Raw genomic sequence first — 14,896 nt, forward strand, 5'->3', positions numbered from 1 at the left:
AGACAAACTACGCACGAGCAAAAAACTAGAGTGCATGTTGCGACGTAGTGAGAATTAAGTTCGGAATTCCCGGCCATCTTCGAGGTTCCTTTGATCGTTTATATAGGCCTAGTTAAAAGCTGTTTCAGAGTCAAATGAGTCGTTGACTATCTTCTCTAGTATTCATACCCGCAATCCGCACACAATTGTGAGCGAGGGTGTTTTAATTACTTTTTTTTTTTTAATCGGCCTAGTCGGAAGGTAAATCAATCGAAGTCAAATGAGTCGTTTTCAAGAGATAACAGACGAAGCAGAGTGTTTTAATTACTTTTTATCTTTTTAAAAATTTATTATTATTATTATTACAATTTTTCTATTTTCTCCTTCTTCCTCAGCTATCCTCATGCGTCATGCCTTAGCCACCGGCCATGATGCGAGCCATCAAGCTCGAGGCTTGGCTGTCTCAATCGAAACTCGGGCCAGGCTATCCTCATGCGTCATGCCTTAGCCACCGGCCATGATGCGAGCCATCAAGCTCGAGGCTTGGCTGTCTCAATCGAAACTCGGGCCAGGCTATCCTCATGCGTCATGCCTTAGCCACCGGCCATGATGCGAGCCATCAAGCTCGAGGCTTGGCTGTCTCAATCGAAACTCAAGCTGGCCCAAGCTATCAAGCTCGGGGCTTAATATTAAAATTTGTTTCTGATCATATGTCACCAAATAAAGAAGAACTAATCGTATTCCTAGAAAATATTTTTCTCCTTTATCAATGTAGAACAAACACACCCTAAGAATCTTAAATTTTGAATTGTCAAGAGTGGACACAGTCTTTGATGATTCCAATTTAGGACTTAATTTTTTGTGATCCGATGACTTACTAGGACAAGCCATCGCAACCCATTCAGTAAGGCCATATTTCCGGACATTTCCATCTCGGACGAACCGGCTGCCACTTCACGGGAGCATACAGAATTCGCTTTCTCCCTGTCCAGTATCCACCAACGCCGCCAACAGCCAGACAAATCTGACGCAAACAATGACGTCATCACTCTCCGTTTCGTCACTGCTCGCGACATCGCTAACTCCTCCCTCTTATATAGCTTCCCGCTTGGAGGACATTTTCGTTCACGTTGACGTCGGCACCGACACCGACCCCCCACGTACTCAGACATCTTACTCTGATGGCTCCTCCGTAAGGATCTCTCGAGATCTTGCGCTTTCGCTCTCTTTCCCGCGAAATTCGAGTCATTGTTTCTATTTTTTTGACGATCCCTTGCTTGGTCTTTCGTTTCGATTCTGTCGCAGCGCCGCGGTAGAGAACTTGCCTCCTTCATTGAACTCCAGCGCCGAGCAACCTCCTCTTTTCGATGGAACAACGAAGTTCGATTCTTTCTTCTTTTCCTTTTTTTTTTTGGGTCATTGGCCGTCGTTCGAGTCGATTCAGTGTGAATACTTATTAAGTCGTTGAACAAGAGATTGTCGTATTGTCTGATTACGTTTTGATGGTTTTAATTAGTGATGGGCCTAAGTTGGCCCGTCCGCCCATGCTGGGCCCAAAAGGCCCGGCCCACGGGAATATGGCCCGTGGAAGGGGAAGGTATAAAAGGGAGGAGAGAGAGAGAAGATAACGTTTTGGAAAAACGTACGTACGTTCTCTCCCTCGCTCTCTCTCCAACAAAAACGAACAGTAAGCAAACGGCGACACTGTCTTCCCTTCAAGGCTTCATCGGATCGAACGGGGCCAGATTTTCTTCCTCTTATCAGCATCGGTGTCTAATTTGTGGCTAACAAGGTACGCTCGACTCCATGGTGTGCTTTACAATCGGTGATACGTGTTTTCCCGGGTTCGTCTTCCGCATTGATTTAGGGGTTTGATTTAGTGTCGAATCCGGTTTTCGGGGATCCGTTATTCCCAACATTCGTATCGAGTCCTAGTTCACGTTTTTCCCGACCTGTTTGACGTTTTTTCATTGATTTTTTCGCGAAAACCTTCGGCCGTACAGATCGGGGCGAAAATCCCGACACCCGAGCGTTGTTCGGCCATTTTTCTTAGTTTTTGTAAGTCGAAATTGAATTCTGAAACCACTGGGTGAAAGAGGTCGTCGAGACGAGTCCGGTGACATGTTGTGCGTCGCCGGACGACGCCGCACGCGCCCACACGCGCGGCCACAAGCCGCTGCGCGTGGGCGCCACGCGCCCAAAGCGTTGGCTTCGGCCAGCACGTGCGTCACACGCGCCGGCGGCGAACCGGCACATCGGCGCCGGCGGCCGGCAAACCAGCACGCGCCGGTCGACGGACGATGCGTGCGCGTGCCGCGTCGCATGACGTCACCCAACGGTCAGTAACCGTCGGGGTGACGTCATCGATGACGTCAGCAGTGACGTCGGTTGGCCGGGCGGTCACCGGCCGGCGACCCGACCGGCGACCCGGCCCGACCCGACCCGCGGACGCCCGGCACGCGCGTGGCACGTGCTAGATGACGTCTGCGTGACGTCAGCCCCGCGCACGCGCGCGGCACGTGCGGGCGGTTCGAGCGAACCGGCCCGACCGGTCCGTCCGGTTCGATCGGTCCGACGACTTGACCGTTGACCGACCGTTGACCGTTTATCGACGACCGTTGACCGTTGACTTTGATCGTTAACTTTGACCGTTGACCCAAAAAAAAAAGAAAAAAAAAAGAATTTGTTTATTTTTCAATTATGTCTGTGTGGGTTGTAGGTAATCCATTTTTCATTCTGCATTTGTTGCATGAATCATAGAAAATTATGTATTTTCCATTTGTTTATTATGGATTATAAGTGATCCATTTTAGTTCTGCATTTGTTGTAGGAACTATGATGCGTTATGCACGGATACCTGCAATCTCGAGAACGGACGAAGGAAGAGCTAGACTGAAAAGGCTGATGAAAGAGTTAGCTGATTATTGGTGGCTTGATGGTGATTTGTATCACACATGGTCAAGGTCAATCAGATGATACAGAAAATCATCTGGAATGGTTATCTTATGCCGGATTTTGAGAAGGTGCCGGCTTTGATGAACACTCTTCCACCTGAATGGCAAGCAGTGTTAGATCGGCTATGAGAGGTCAACGTGGTCCCGGATTATAGGAATCTAGTGGATGCTTTTGTAAGAGAGTACTATAGGATTGAATTGGCCAAAACTTCAACCCTTAGATTGAGCGCCACATGGCGCAGAGTAAATGCGCCTTGGTGGCGACATGAAAGCTCTCCAAAAGTTTTTCCATGGTTGGCAAATGTGCCTTCAGTTTTCTCAGATGTTTTGACTAATAGATTAGAATGGACATTCCCTAATTATTTCTTAGATTAATTGTGAGATTTTTTATGGATGTAAATATCTCTTTCCATGTTGATATTTTTCTTTGTATATATTGCTTAGTGTAATGTATAGTTGTATTATGTGAAAGCACTATTATTCTATTGGATGTTAGATAATATTTGCTTTCTATTACTGCTGATTGCTGTGGGTAGTTAGCTGTGGGTAGTTATAGAAGTTTTTATAACTTCATAGAATTGATTTTGCATATGACAATCATATTAATGATAGTTTTAAGTTAGGATTTTTGGAGGATGATTGGAAATGTAGTGACCTTTTGATTCTGAAGCCTTACTTAAAATTATTCATTAATATGATGGGTCTATGTAAAAGTGGATACATAAATGATAGGCATTAATTATTCGTGCATATATGTCTGATGTGTTCAGATCGATGTTTTCAGCAACTAAGAACGTAATTGCTGATGTAAACGGCAACAATTGTGAAATATTGAATATGAAGATTCAATATGTGCTGAAAAAGCAAGAAGCGCTAGAAGCTCTTGACCATGTTATGGAAGATCTTATAAATGATGTGCGCCACTTTGAGCTAGCTGAGGACCGACTAACAACATTTGAGCAGAAAATAGATATTTACAATGCTGGTTCTAGCTCAGAAAGGGCTTTGTGCTCTAAGCGCAAACGTATTGATTCGTTCAATATGTGGGAATGCAAAGGATCAAGTCCTTATTGCAAGAAATCAAGAGTTAACCAACACAAGAGAGAAAAACGTCATCAAGTGAAGAAAATGTCAAGGGTGAGGTGTTACAATTGTGACAATAAAGGTCACTATGCTCGCGACTGTCGTGAGCCAAAGAAGGTAAACACCTCTTGTACATTTGAGAACTTTACTTTTGTGTCAAATTCTGCATTATTAGCTAAATCCAATCCTTTGTGGACTGTAGATTCAGGAGCAATAGACAATGTAGCGAAGGATAAAGGATCCTTCGTGAAATTCCGACGATACCAACTGGAACTGAGTGGATCTATGTGGAAAACAACTCCAGAGCTGAAGTTAAAAGGATTGGCACCTGCCAACTGAACATGTGTGGTGGACGCAACTTGTTCCTACATGATGTTCTAAATGCTCGGAGATTCGTCGAAATTTAATTGTCTGTTTTGATGTTGGTTAAGCTTGGTTTTAGTGTGAACTTCCGTAATAACGGTGTAGATTTGTATTTGGATACAAACTACTATGGTTGTGGTCACTTTCTGGATGGTTTTATTGTACTAAATGTTGACTGTGGTGATGTCAATATGTTATTCCCTTGTTTCACGTCTTTTACTTCATGTGACAATAATGTGAATGTGTGGCATGCTAGACTTGGTCATATTAGCCAACAACATATGAATAGACTAGCCAAAGATGGCTTGTTGGGCAATATTGAATAAGTCGATTTGTCCATATGTAAGCATTGCCTATAAGGGAAAACGACAAGGAAACCATTTGGAAAAGGTAAAAAAGCTAACGTTCCTTTGCATTTAATCCATTATGACGTTTGTGGTTCAATGAATGTGAGAGAAAGGCATAGGACTGTTTACTTCATCATTTTTAATAGATGATTATACTCGATTCGGATGTGTCTATTTGATTTCTCATGAATCTGAAGCATAAGTTGTTTCAGAAGGTTTATGAACCTAACAGAAAATCAATTAGACAAGAAAATAAAGGTATTTAGATTCGATCGATGTTGAGAATATTTATCTGATAAGTTCAGAAAATTATGTGATGAAAAAGGAATAGAAAGATAGTTGTTTGTTCCATATACTCCTCAACAAAATGGTATTGCAGAGAGAAGAAACAGAACCCTACTGGAAATGGTTAGGTCCATGATGACGTATGCTAACTTACATATCACTTTTTGGAGTGATGTTGTTAACTGCTGCCTAAATACTTAACCGGGTGCCTTCCAAATCAGTTAGTTCCACTCCATATGAGTTATGGATAGGTAGAAAACCGGACTTAAGTTTACTTAAGCCATGGGGTTATGCTATCTATACTCATGAGTTCTCTCACAAGTTTGGGAAATTGAGTCCTAAAGGAAATAAGAGTATTTTAATGAGATACTCCGAACACTCAAAAGGGTATGTGTTCGTAGGTGAGCAGGAAAGTGGGAGAATAACTGAATTTGAATCACAGGATGTCACATTCTTAGTGGATGAATTTCCTAAGAAGGGCGAAATATGGAAAGATTACTTCCTATTTGAAACCTTGGATCTAGATAATGATATTGGTTGAGTTCGTCCAAGTGGGAATAATATGAGATGTGATGAATTGAATTCAACTCATTCTCAATTGCAACCACCTGATGTGATGACATCATCATTACCTAATCCAAGTGGGAGCATAATGGGGAATGATGTGCTAAGTGTACAATCTCACATACGGTGAACAAGTCGCCAAAGTATTCCCCGTCGATGTTTTGACATTGAAAGGGAAACTTTTATGGTTGCTCCATAAGATGAGTATGAGCCAAGAAATATTAATGAGGCTCTGAATTGCCCTAATAAGGAAAAATGGATTCATGCAATGAAAGAGGAAATAGAGTCAATGAAATCAAACCAAGTCTGGGAACTGGTTGATCTTCTAAAATGACACAAAGCTATTGGGAACAAGTGGGTTCTCAAAATAAAGCGAAAGGCTGATGGCTCGATAGAAAGGCATAAGGTTCGCCTTGTGGCGAAGGGGTATAATCAACAGGAAGAAATTGATTATGAAGATACATTTTCTCCTGTAGTGAGATTTACCTTAATTCGCATTATTCTGGCAATAATGGTTAGTATGGATCTTGAGTTACATCAGATGGATGTAAAGACTGCTTTCCTTAATAGAGAATTAGAGGAGGAAATATGTATGGAACAACCTGCTGGTTTCATAGTGAAAGGCCAAGAAGAAAAGGTATGTCGACTTTTGAGGTCGATATATGACCTTAAGCAGTCGTCAAGACAATGATATATATGCTTTCATAATGCCATAATGGCATATGACTTTACAATGATTGATAAGGATCATTGTGTATATATCAAAAGATCCAAGGATCAATTTGTGATCATATCATTATATGTTGATGATATACTAATTGCCGGAAGTAATATGGAGTTTGTCAATACTGTCAAAAGTTGGTTCTCTTCCAATTTTGAATTGAAGGATATGGGATTGTAAACCCATAGACACTCTTATTGCAAAAGGTGAAGGATTGAGCCATAAATTGTGTCCAAGGACTCCACAAGAGAATGAACAAATGAAACATGTTCCTTATGCTAGTGCTGTTGGAAGCTTTATGTATGCTATGATGTGTACAAGACCTGACATATGTTTTGCAGTTGGAATTGTGAGTAGTTACCAATCCAATCCAGGTCAAGCACATTGATAAGCCGTTAAGAGAATACTGAGGTATCTAAAGGGAACTGCTGATTATATGCTGAGTCATTGAGGAAATGATCTGCGACTCTAAAGCTATTATGATGCTGATTGAGAAGGAGATTTAGATGAAAGGAAATCTACCTCTGGGTTTGTTCTCTTACCGAATAATGGCACCATATGTTGGAGCAGTAAGAAACAAAAGTGTATAGCCTTGTCCACGATGGAAACTGAGTTCGTGGCATTATCAGCAGCAGTATAAGAAGATGTTTGGCTTAAGAGATTATTTGATCATTTAGGTGTTATTGGAAGTGCTGCAGTTTTGTTATTAGTTAACTATGATAATCAAGCAGCAAAAGTGTACACTAAATATCCAAATATCATGGCAAGACCAAACATATAGATACCAAGTATAATTTTGTCAAGGATATGGTTGCACGAAAGGATGTGAACTTAGAGTACATACTACGCATAGAATGGTTGCAGATCCTATAACAAAGCCAATACCTAGAGATGTGCTTTGTGGCCATGTGAAATCTCTAGGACTGCGTAGAGACTGATGTACTAAATATTGTAATTTCCCTAAGTGTTCACAATTTGATGAATTTGTGTTTTCATCATTAATGCTTATGAATCTTTGTTTGATCTTTATGCATCTTAATGCTTAGTGCATTACATTTAGTTGAGAAAGTATGTCGGACAGATATAAGATTAGCCCACTCACGCGGGTAATCGCCTCTATTTACTGTGTGATAAATAGAGATGAGACTGTTTTTAAGCTTATTATCTAGGTGATAATCGAGAGCTCAAGCTTAAAACACGTATGTCGCCTTAACTAAGTGTTAAGATGAGGACATGATACTTACTATGTCCGAAAGTAAAATACCCCACATATTTTACTTTATCTATCTATGATGCCAGATGTGAGTTCTGATGAATTTTGTAAATAAGTAGATACGTGAACTCAAGTTAGACATTGGGTATGTCTGAACTATCATCTGTACGGTATTGAAAGGTGTAGACATACGCTCCATGGGAAATGAGTTAATACCGTAATACGTATTTCATACTACGTATGCATGAGACGACCAATAAGAGTGGCAAAAGTTTGATCTCTACTTTTTATGTCGTGTGAGACTTTTGAGGAATAGAGTTCCTCAATTTTTAGTCCCCTCATGACTCTTACTTATTCTCAAGATTTCTATTTAGTGTTTGCTATCTTAGGATGTTGCCAATGGTCATGAGTTTGATTCGATCTAATGGGGCATTTCTAGAAAAGCAAGCTGAACTGAAATTGAGAGTTTGAAGGAAAGAGGAAGATCGATTTTGGAGAATTACATTGTAGTTTTGTATTCACCGGTTAACCAATTATGACTATCTTTGGGATAATCATAATTGTGAATACAATATATATATATCATTGTTTGAAAGAGATCAAGAGAGATATAAATGTGATCGATCGATCTAAGATACTGCATACTAAATCTACTCGGAGTGTGATGCCCATTATGAGCTGCTATATATTCTTAACAGATGTATGGCAACGAGCTCTCAAAGTATGCTGGTCGCACGGATTATTCACCGGTATGAATGTTGAAGAGAGGTAAAGAGAATTATGTTCTGCCCACCATGTGCGAGTGGGAGATGATGGTTTTAATTAGTGATGGGCCTAAGTTGGCCCGTCCGCCCATGCTGGGCCCAAAAGGCCCGGCCCACGGGAATATGGCCCGTGGAAGGGGAAGGTATAAAAGGGAGGAGAGAGAGAGAGAAGATAACGTTTTGGCAAAACGTACGTACGTTCTCTCCCTCGCTCTCTCTCCAACAAAAACGAACAGTAAGCAAACGGCGACACTGTCTTCCCTTCAAGGCTTCATCGGATCGAACGGGGCCAGATTTTCTTCCTCTTATTAGCGTCGGTGTCTAATCTGTGGTAACAAGGTACGCTCGACTCCATGGTGTGCTTTACGATCGGTGATACGTGTTTTCCCGGGTTCGTCTTCCGCATTGATTTAGGAGTTTGATTTAGTGTCGAATCCGGTTTTCGGGGATCCGTTATTCCCAACACGTTTGTATTCTCCGAATTGTCTGAAGGTTGTACACCTGTTACACATGCCCATTTGCTCAGCGCGTCTGGATCACGAGGAACTATAAAGTGAGTTCATTCTCTGAGATAATGTGAATTCTAACAAAGGTCAAGCGAGATTTGTCTTTTTATGTCCTTTAGTTCATTTTGGTTGGTTCCGTGATTAGTTTCTGAAATGGGATTGTATTTCCGAGATGCAGGGACTGCAGGACGAGATTAAGTTAGTTCCTCTTAATCTTCAGGACAGGCCTGCTTGGTACAAGGAGAAAGTCTACCCCATGAATAAGGTGATTATTCTATCGCTTGTCTTTTGCCTGTCACCGGCTGTTTTAATTCTTGCTGTGTGTTTTTAAGTCAGTAGCCCAGACTTTCTGCTGGACACTGATTGTCAAAGCCCAAATTGGATTAATTTAGGATTCCAAGCGATTGCTGCTGGATTCCGGATTTCAAAGACTGGCTCAATTGTGATTTTTATTTCAGCAAGTTTAGACTCTTAAGGGTAGCTGATTTTAGTTTATAGGAACTAAATTGGCCTTTTTGACCTCTAAAATTAGAAGGATAAGTTTTAGCCATTATTGATTTGATGGGTACATTTTGTTTTCTGCTGCTGTAACTTACTATTAGGTCCCGGCATTGGAGTACAACGGGAAAATCATTGGAGAGAGCCTAGACCTCATCAAATATGTCGACAGCAACTTTGGAGGGCCTTCTCTTTTCCCTGATGTGAGCACTGGATAGCAAATGTGCATTTCTTTTTTCTGCGGCTTGCATATAACAACATAACTAAGTGGCCTCTCTTTGTTGCTAGGATCCTGAAAAGAAGAAGTTTGGTGAAGAACTGTGGACTTATGTTGATGAATTCATGAAGATAGTCTACACTTCATTCAAGGGAGAAGGACCAAAAGAATGTGGTAAGTACTCTGAGAACTTTCTTTAATGATAGGTATCTCCATTACCATTATAGAACTTCATCTTCTGTGTCAGGTCCTGCTTTCCATCATCTGGAGTGCTCTTGGCAAATTTGAGGATGGACCATTCTTTCTCGGCCAATTCAGTGGGGTATGTTGGCATTCTCGCATTTGATAAGGGGCTCTTCAGTGGTTCTTCTCTTTTTTGATAGGTTAAACAAGAGATCCTTTGATCCATGCAATTCATATGATGTGCAAACCAATCTTGGAGAAAAAAAATTTGTCTGATATGTGGCTATCAAGATGTAGTTCTTTTTGTGGTTAAGTATCATTTAAGGTCTAATTTTTTTATTTCAGGTGGACATTGCCTACATCACATTTGTTAAAAGATTCCAATTCTTCTTATCTGAAGCATTTAAGTATGACATCACTGCTGGCAGACCTAAGCTAGCAGCATGGATTGAGGTATAGGAAGGAATCTTGTCTCTGGCCAATGCTTGTTTTAAGTTTCATTTCTTTTCCGTTTTGGACAGAAATTCTTTCTTCCAGTGAATAACAGAAAGCTAAATTTTAAGATTGATTCTGAGTGAATGGTGAATTAATTATAATAGTTTCAGGATAGTGTCTAGAGCTAAACTTTGGCCTTGTTGAACCATTGTAGTGTGGGAGCATGTCTCTGGGGAGATTATAACCTGCAGTGAGTTAATCGTTATTTGAAGTCATCAAACATGCTTAGTGGGATTTTCATTAATAGTTTTCATAGTTTTCTTGTAGAGCCATGTATAGAATGAGAGAGTCCTCATTCTCCTCCAACCTTCAATTCCTTCACCAGTTGCAGGGATCATATTTTCTATGTAAATGCATCCTTTCTTGAGAGGAAAACATGAATGAGTTACCTTTAGAGACCAATTAGTTTTACAGACAACCTTGGGATCTAGTGTGCTGCTTGGACAATGGAAGGTCATATTGTTACTAGTTGCAGGTTCAGCAGCTCTGCTCAATTTCATCCTTGCTCAAAACCATATAATGCATTGATATATCCTTCTACATCGTTCCATGCAGGAAATGAACAAGATCGACGCTTACAAGCAGACAAAGACTGATCCTATAGAACTTGTTGAATACTACAAGAAGCGCTTCACTGTAATGCTTCCAACCCAGTCTCAAACTCATGTCACAAATTTTTCTGAACAACTTTCTTTCCTCTCTCAGCGCCAGTGAGTTTGTTTCTATTCACTAATCACTTTTTTCTTCAAATGCAGGCTCAGCAGTAGTTGGAGTCATGATCATGCCAGGAGTAAGGAAACAGTTGAATGGCTTGATAGTTGATATACCTTACTTTTGATGTTTCCCTGAGGCTAGTTGTGTTGTGTATCTGCTCTAGATGCAGCAGTGCCTCTTTTACAGCTTGAAAATGCTATCGGGGTATTACTTGAAAGTTTGCAAATAAAACAGCTCATTTTCGAATACTTTGTGTTAAGGTCTGTCTTCATATTGATGTTTCTCTGGTTTTCCCTGGCTTCCTCTCATCAAAGCTGCTAGACTATGCTGGCTATTCCTCATGTTTGCGCATCTTGAGGCTTATTGACTTAGATAGAAGAAGCTGTGCATTGAAGAAAAAAGAAGACGAAGCTGTTGTTATACTAGAACTGTTAAAAGTACTGAAAGGTATGAGTGTTTAACTTGGGTTGTGGCATTTTTCTGAGAGAAGCGGTGCTTAGAACAACTATAAGTATTGCCCTCTAAATGAGATTATTATTCATTCTTTTTTGTTCTAGCTTTTCTTTCTTAAAGAATGTCATCAGACTTCGCTGGGTATATATAAATCTGACCTTTTCATACACGTGGCATTTACTGTTACTCTGAATATTCAATTCAAGCATTCAGAATTGGACAAATGATACAAGACGACATCAATATATTTTACTTCAAATACAGAAAGGGTCGAACACCAATGCATGAAGACGTCCTTTTCCGAGTGGAGGAAAATTTCTTGAGCTGATTAGTAGTGACGATGCCTTGTTACTTAAGATGTTATATTTCGTCACCTATATATTAGTGGCCATGATGCCTTATTAGTCAAGACAAGTTCTAACCAATGATGAGAAACTTATGCATATCGGTGAGCTACTATGTGGTAATTGCATGTTATGAGATTTGTATGTCTGGTGCGGGAATGTCATGCTCTATGGATCAGCAATCAAGTTTGATTTGTTTATCATTGATCGAACCAACCCACTCCTTATTTATGCTGGCAAAGGCCAATTTCGGCTACAACTTCATAATTGTATTCCAGTTGAAGTTGTCAATTATGTGGAGAGGTAATAGATAGTTATCAATTTCGTGGGCATCAATCAATGACCTCATTAACAATTTAAAGCATTTTGTCGATTCTGAGGCTACTACTTGATTACCTAACAATGCAACGATGTTAAGGTCAGTCTTCATCGTTGTTTAATAACCTTTTGCGACAACAGTCCAGCTTCCAAGATTGGTGTACGAATTTAGAGAGTCCTACTAGGTTTCAATGCATTCTAGGTCTCTTAATTCACAGCTTTTTATGAGTCTTTATTGTGGCATTACTTTTAAGAGTCACAATTAGGTGAATTCCCCAAGACTGTTCAGTTTCAAGGAACCGGAAAAGACTCCTCTTTTGTTTAGTTTCTTTATAAGTGGAGGTGTAATCTCCAATATAGAAGACAATAATTTGAGTAAATGAATAAATGAGATTATCCTCTATGAGCGAATATCTTTGAAGAATGGATTACTCCTATCCTAATTTCTTTATCTTTGGAGAGTGAATTAGAGTCAAACAGACCTTTATCCTAGGCTAGTGGTTCGTTCTTTAGGCTCTGGTGATGAGTTTCTTCTATCCCAGAGTTCTTTATCTATGGCAAGTGGTTTATCCTTTAAGCCTTGGTGGTGAACTTCATCTATCCCATTCTTTATCCTTGGTTGGTGATTCATCTTGGTGGTCGTATTCATATCATGCATTTACATAATCCATCGACATCAATTCTTGTACACTCGAATTTATCTGTGCTTCCCTCAACATCACTCAAAATAACATTCACCTGCCCTTGCAACCGCATCAATGTTTATCCATGTGCATTTGATTATTGAATTATATGTACCTCATAACATTTATTTTATGGCACATGTGATTATAGTTGTTTTATATGTCGTGTGAATCATGTCTTAAATGACTTGAAATAATATATTTGGAAAAAGTAAGTAAATACTTGCGGTTTAGATTATGTTGATATTATTACTACTAAAGTGGGAAAGTGATGACAAATTTGAATATGTGATTAAAGATGTCGATGCTTGGCATTTTTATGAGTTTATACTATGATGCATACTCATAGTAGCTGAAATGGTTAACATGTAGCAATACGGATTGGCATCCAAATATTTGAATCATGTAGAACAAAATAAATGTTGTATTCTAAGAATGATCGAAATATTCTATTATGAATACATAAATAACAAAGAAATATCTTGAATAAATGAATGATTGGTATCCTCTAAATGATATTGATATTACTTGTTGATTATTACTATGATGTGCTCTAGGGTTGAGTGGTGAGTAGATCTCCACTTTAGACCTAGAGTTTTCATTTACTTGAGTTTAGGCTCACCCCAGAATATCATATCGATTGGTTAAGGACATTTACATTAGTGCTTCTAAAAATCTCTTGAGATCTGGATCAGAGTGCTTAGAAAAAGTAGCGGTTTGCATTTTGTATTGGAATATAATTGTGTACATGATTTGAGGTTAAATTAATTATTCATTCAATATTCAAATTGTATGGAAATTTTAGGCCATGAAATTGAGACCCCCACCCTTGAATTCACAACAAATCTTTCCACAGGGACCTATCTTAAACATTGTAAGTTGTATTTTTGTATTGGGTCAAATAAGGGCTAGTATTTTCTTGGTTCTTCCATGCTCATCTATTTTGGTGGGATTTAGCACCTTTAACATGTACCAATCTCCAGTTGATCCAATATAATCCTCTAGAATAGGAAATCTGAAGGCTGGAACATATAGATATTTTGAAGAGCTAGACGAGGTGAATAATGAGCGCAATTAGACTGCAATAGCTCCTAAAGATGGCAGGTCAAACTTCACAGAATTGTGCTAACTCTGTTTGTAAGGATGGATGTTTCCTTACCCATTTGAAATTTGGTTTGTAAAATGAAGAAATGGGTTTAGAAGGAGGTGGCTTTGCTTTCGAAGGAGTGGGTTTATGTTTTGGGGGTGGCAATGTAGAAGCTGTGGAGGAATATAGTATTTGGGTGTTGAGAAAGATACCCAATAGTAGTACTTCCCACCTTCTTCACCTTCTTCTCCAAGGGAGCCGATGGTAGTGTCAACATCTTCCCATTTTTGGAAAAATTATTGCTTAGATGAGCAAGATTTTTTTCTTCTTTTCCTTTGAATGCTTGTCATCCTTTTCTTATGGACGGGCTAGATAGAATTCACTTTGGTAGTATAGATTCCAAAAGCAATGACCTGGATGAGGATCTTGAAGCTAGACAAGAGGATGCCGCTCAAGGTTGAAAGAGTATTTTGAGTCTTTTGCCTTCACTATCTTCTTTTGGAATGCATGAGTGCATCATTAAAATGGTACAAAAATGAAAAAAAAGAAAAAAAAAAAAAGAGGAGTTTGAATTATCAAATTTAATAAACACGCCGCCATCCTTCTTCCTAGTGAATTTGAACTCTAAAGACTAGATAGATGTAACACTCTGGTGGAGCTTCTCATAGTTATCACCTAAGTACCTAAAAGAAGCTTAAATACCTTTGAGCGAGGAATTTGCCTTGGCACATGGACGCGTGAAGTTGTTATCCTCTAAAACAAAAAGAGCATCCTCTACTCCTGGAAGAGTCAGATCAAGAGCATTCTCCTTGGTGAAAAGTTACTACAATAGAGTTGAAAGTCTGGGGAGCTCTAGTAATTTGCAATTGGATTGTCAAAGTAGTCAGCAAACAAGGATTTGAAAGAGAAATGTTGAAGTTGGGGAACAATTTTACAAACATAATTCGAGCATTGAGGGTGGTCTCGATTGTCATAATATAGGCATGTTGGTAGTCGAGGAATTGAGTAGTGTCATGTAAGCTATTAATGAGAGAACTTTTCATGTGACTATCGCAATACATTTTGTCTTTATTGAGGAACGGAGTGTACTCTTATGGAGGAATTCAAGAGGAATTCAGGAGGAAT

General features: G+C 39.6%; 1 protein-coding gene across 1 annotated transcript; it reads left to right on the forward strand.

The window, feature by feature from the left end:
* The first annotated feature begins 1,015 nt into the window (after window positions 1-1,015).
* Window positions 1,016-10,994, forward strand: LOC104436021 (glutathione S-transferase L3-like). Its single transcript, XM_039317991.1, has 9 exons — window positions 1,016-1,359; window positions 8,766-8,826; window positions 8,958-9,044; window positions 9,382-9,480; window positions 9,566-9,668; window positions 9,722-9,816; window positions 10,023-10,130; window positions 10,728-10,825; window positions 10,928-10,994. The coding sequence occupies exons 1-9, from the start codon at window positions 1,016-1,018 to the stop codon at window positions 10,992-10,994; spliced, it is 1,062 nt and encodes a 353-aa protein (XP_039173925.1).
* The last annotated feature ends 3,902 nt before the right edge of the window (window positions 10,995-14,896 follow it).

The sequence above is a fragment of the Eucalyptus grandis genome, chromosome 1, assembly GCF_016545825.1.
Source record: "Eucalyptus grandis isolate ANBG69807.140 chromosome 1, ASM1654582v1, whole genome shotgun sequence".
NCBI lineage: Eukaryota > Viridiplantae > Streptophyta > Magnoliopsida > Myrtales > Myrtaceae > Eucalyptus > Eucalyptus grandis.

Excerpts from the sequence above, each read along its gene's own strand:
- LOC104436021 (XM_039317991.1), top strand. The coding sequence starts at position 1,016 with ATGACGTCATCACTCTCCGTTTCGTCACTGCTCGCGACATCGCTAACT. Across the intron at positions 9,669-9,721 it reads AGAAGGACCAAAAGAATGTG|AACTTCATCTTCTGTGTCAG; the intron begins GTAAGTACTCTG and ends TTACCATTATAG. Across the intron at positions 10,131-10,727 it reads AGCTAGCAGCATGGATTGAG|GAAATGAACAAGATCGACGC; the intron begins GTATAGGAAGGA and ends CGTTCCATGCAG.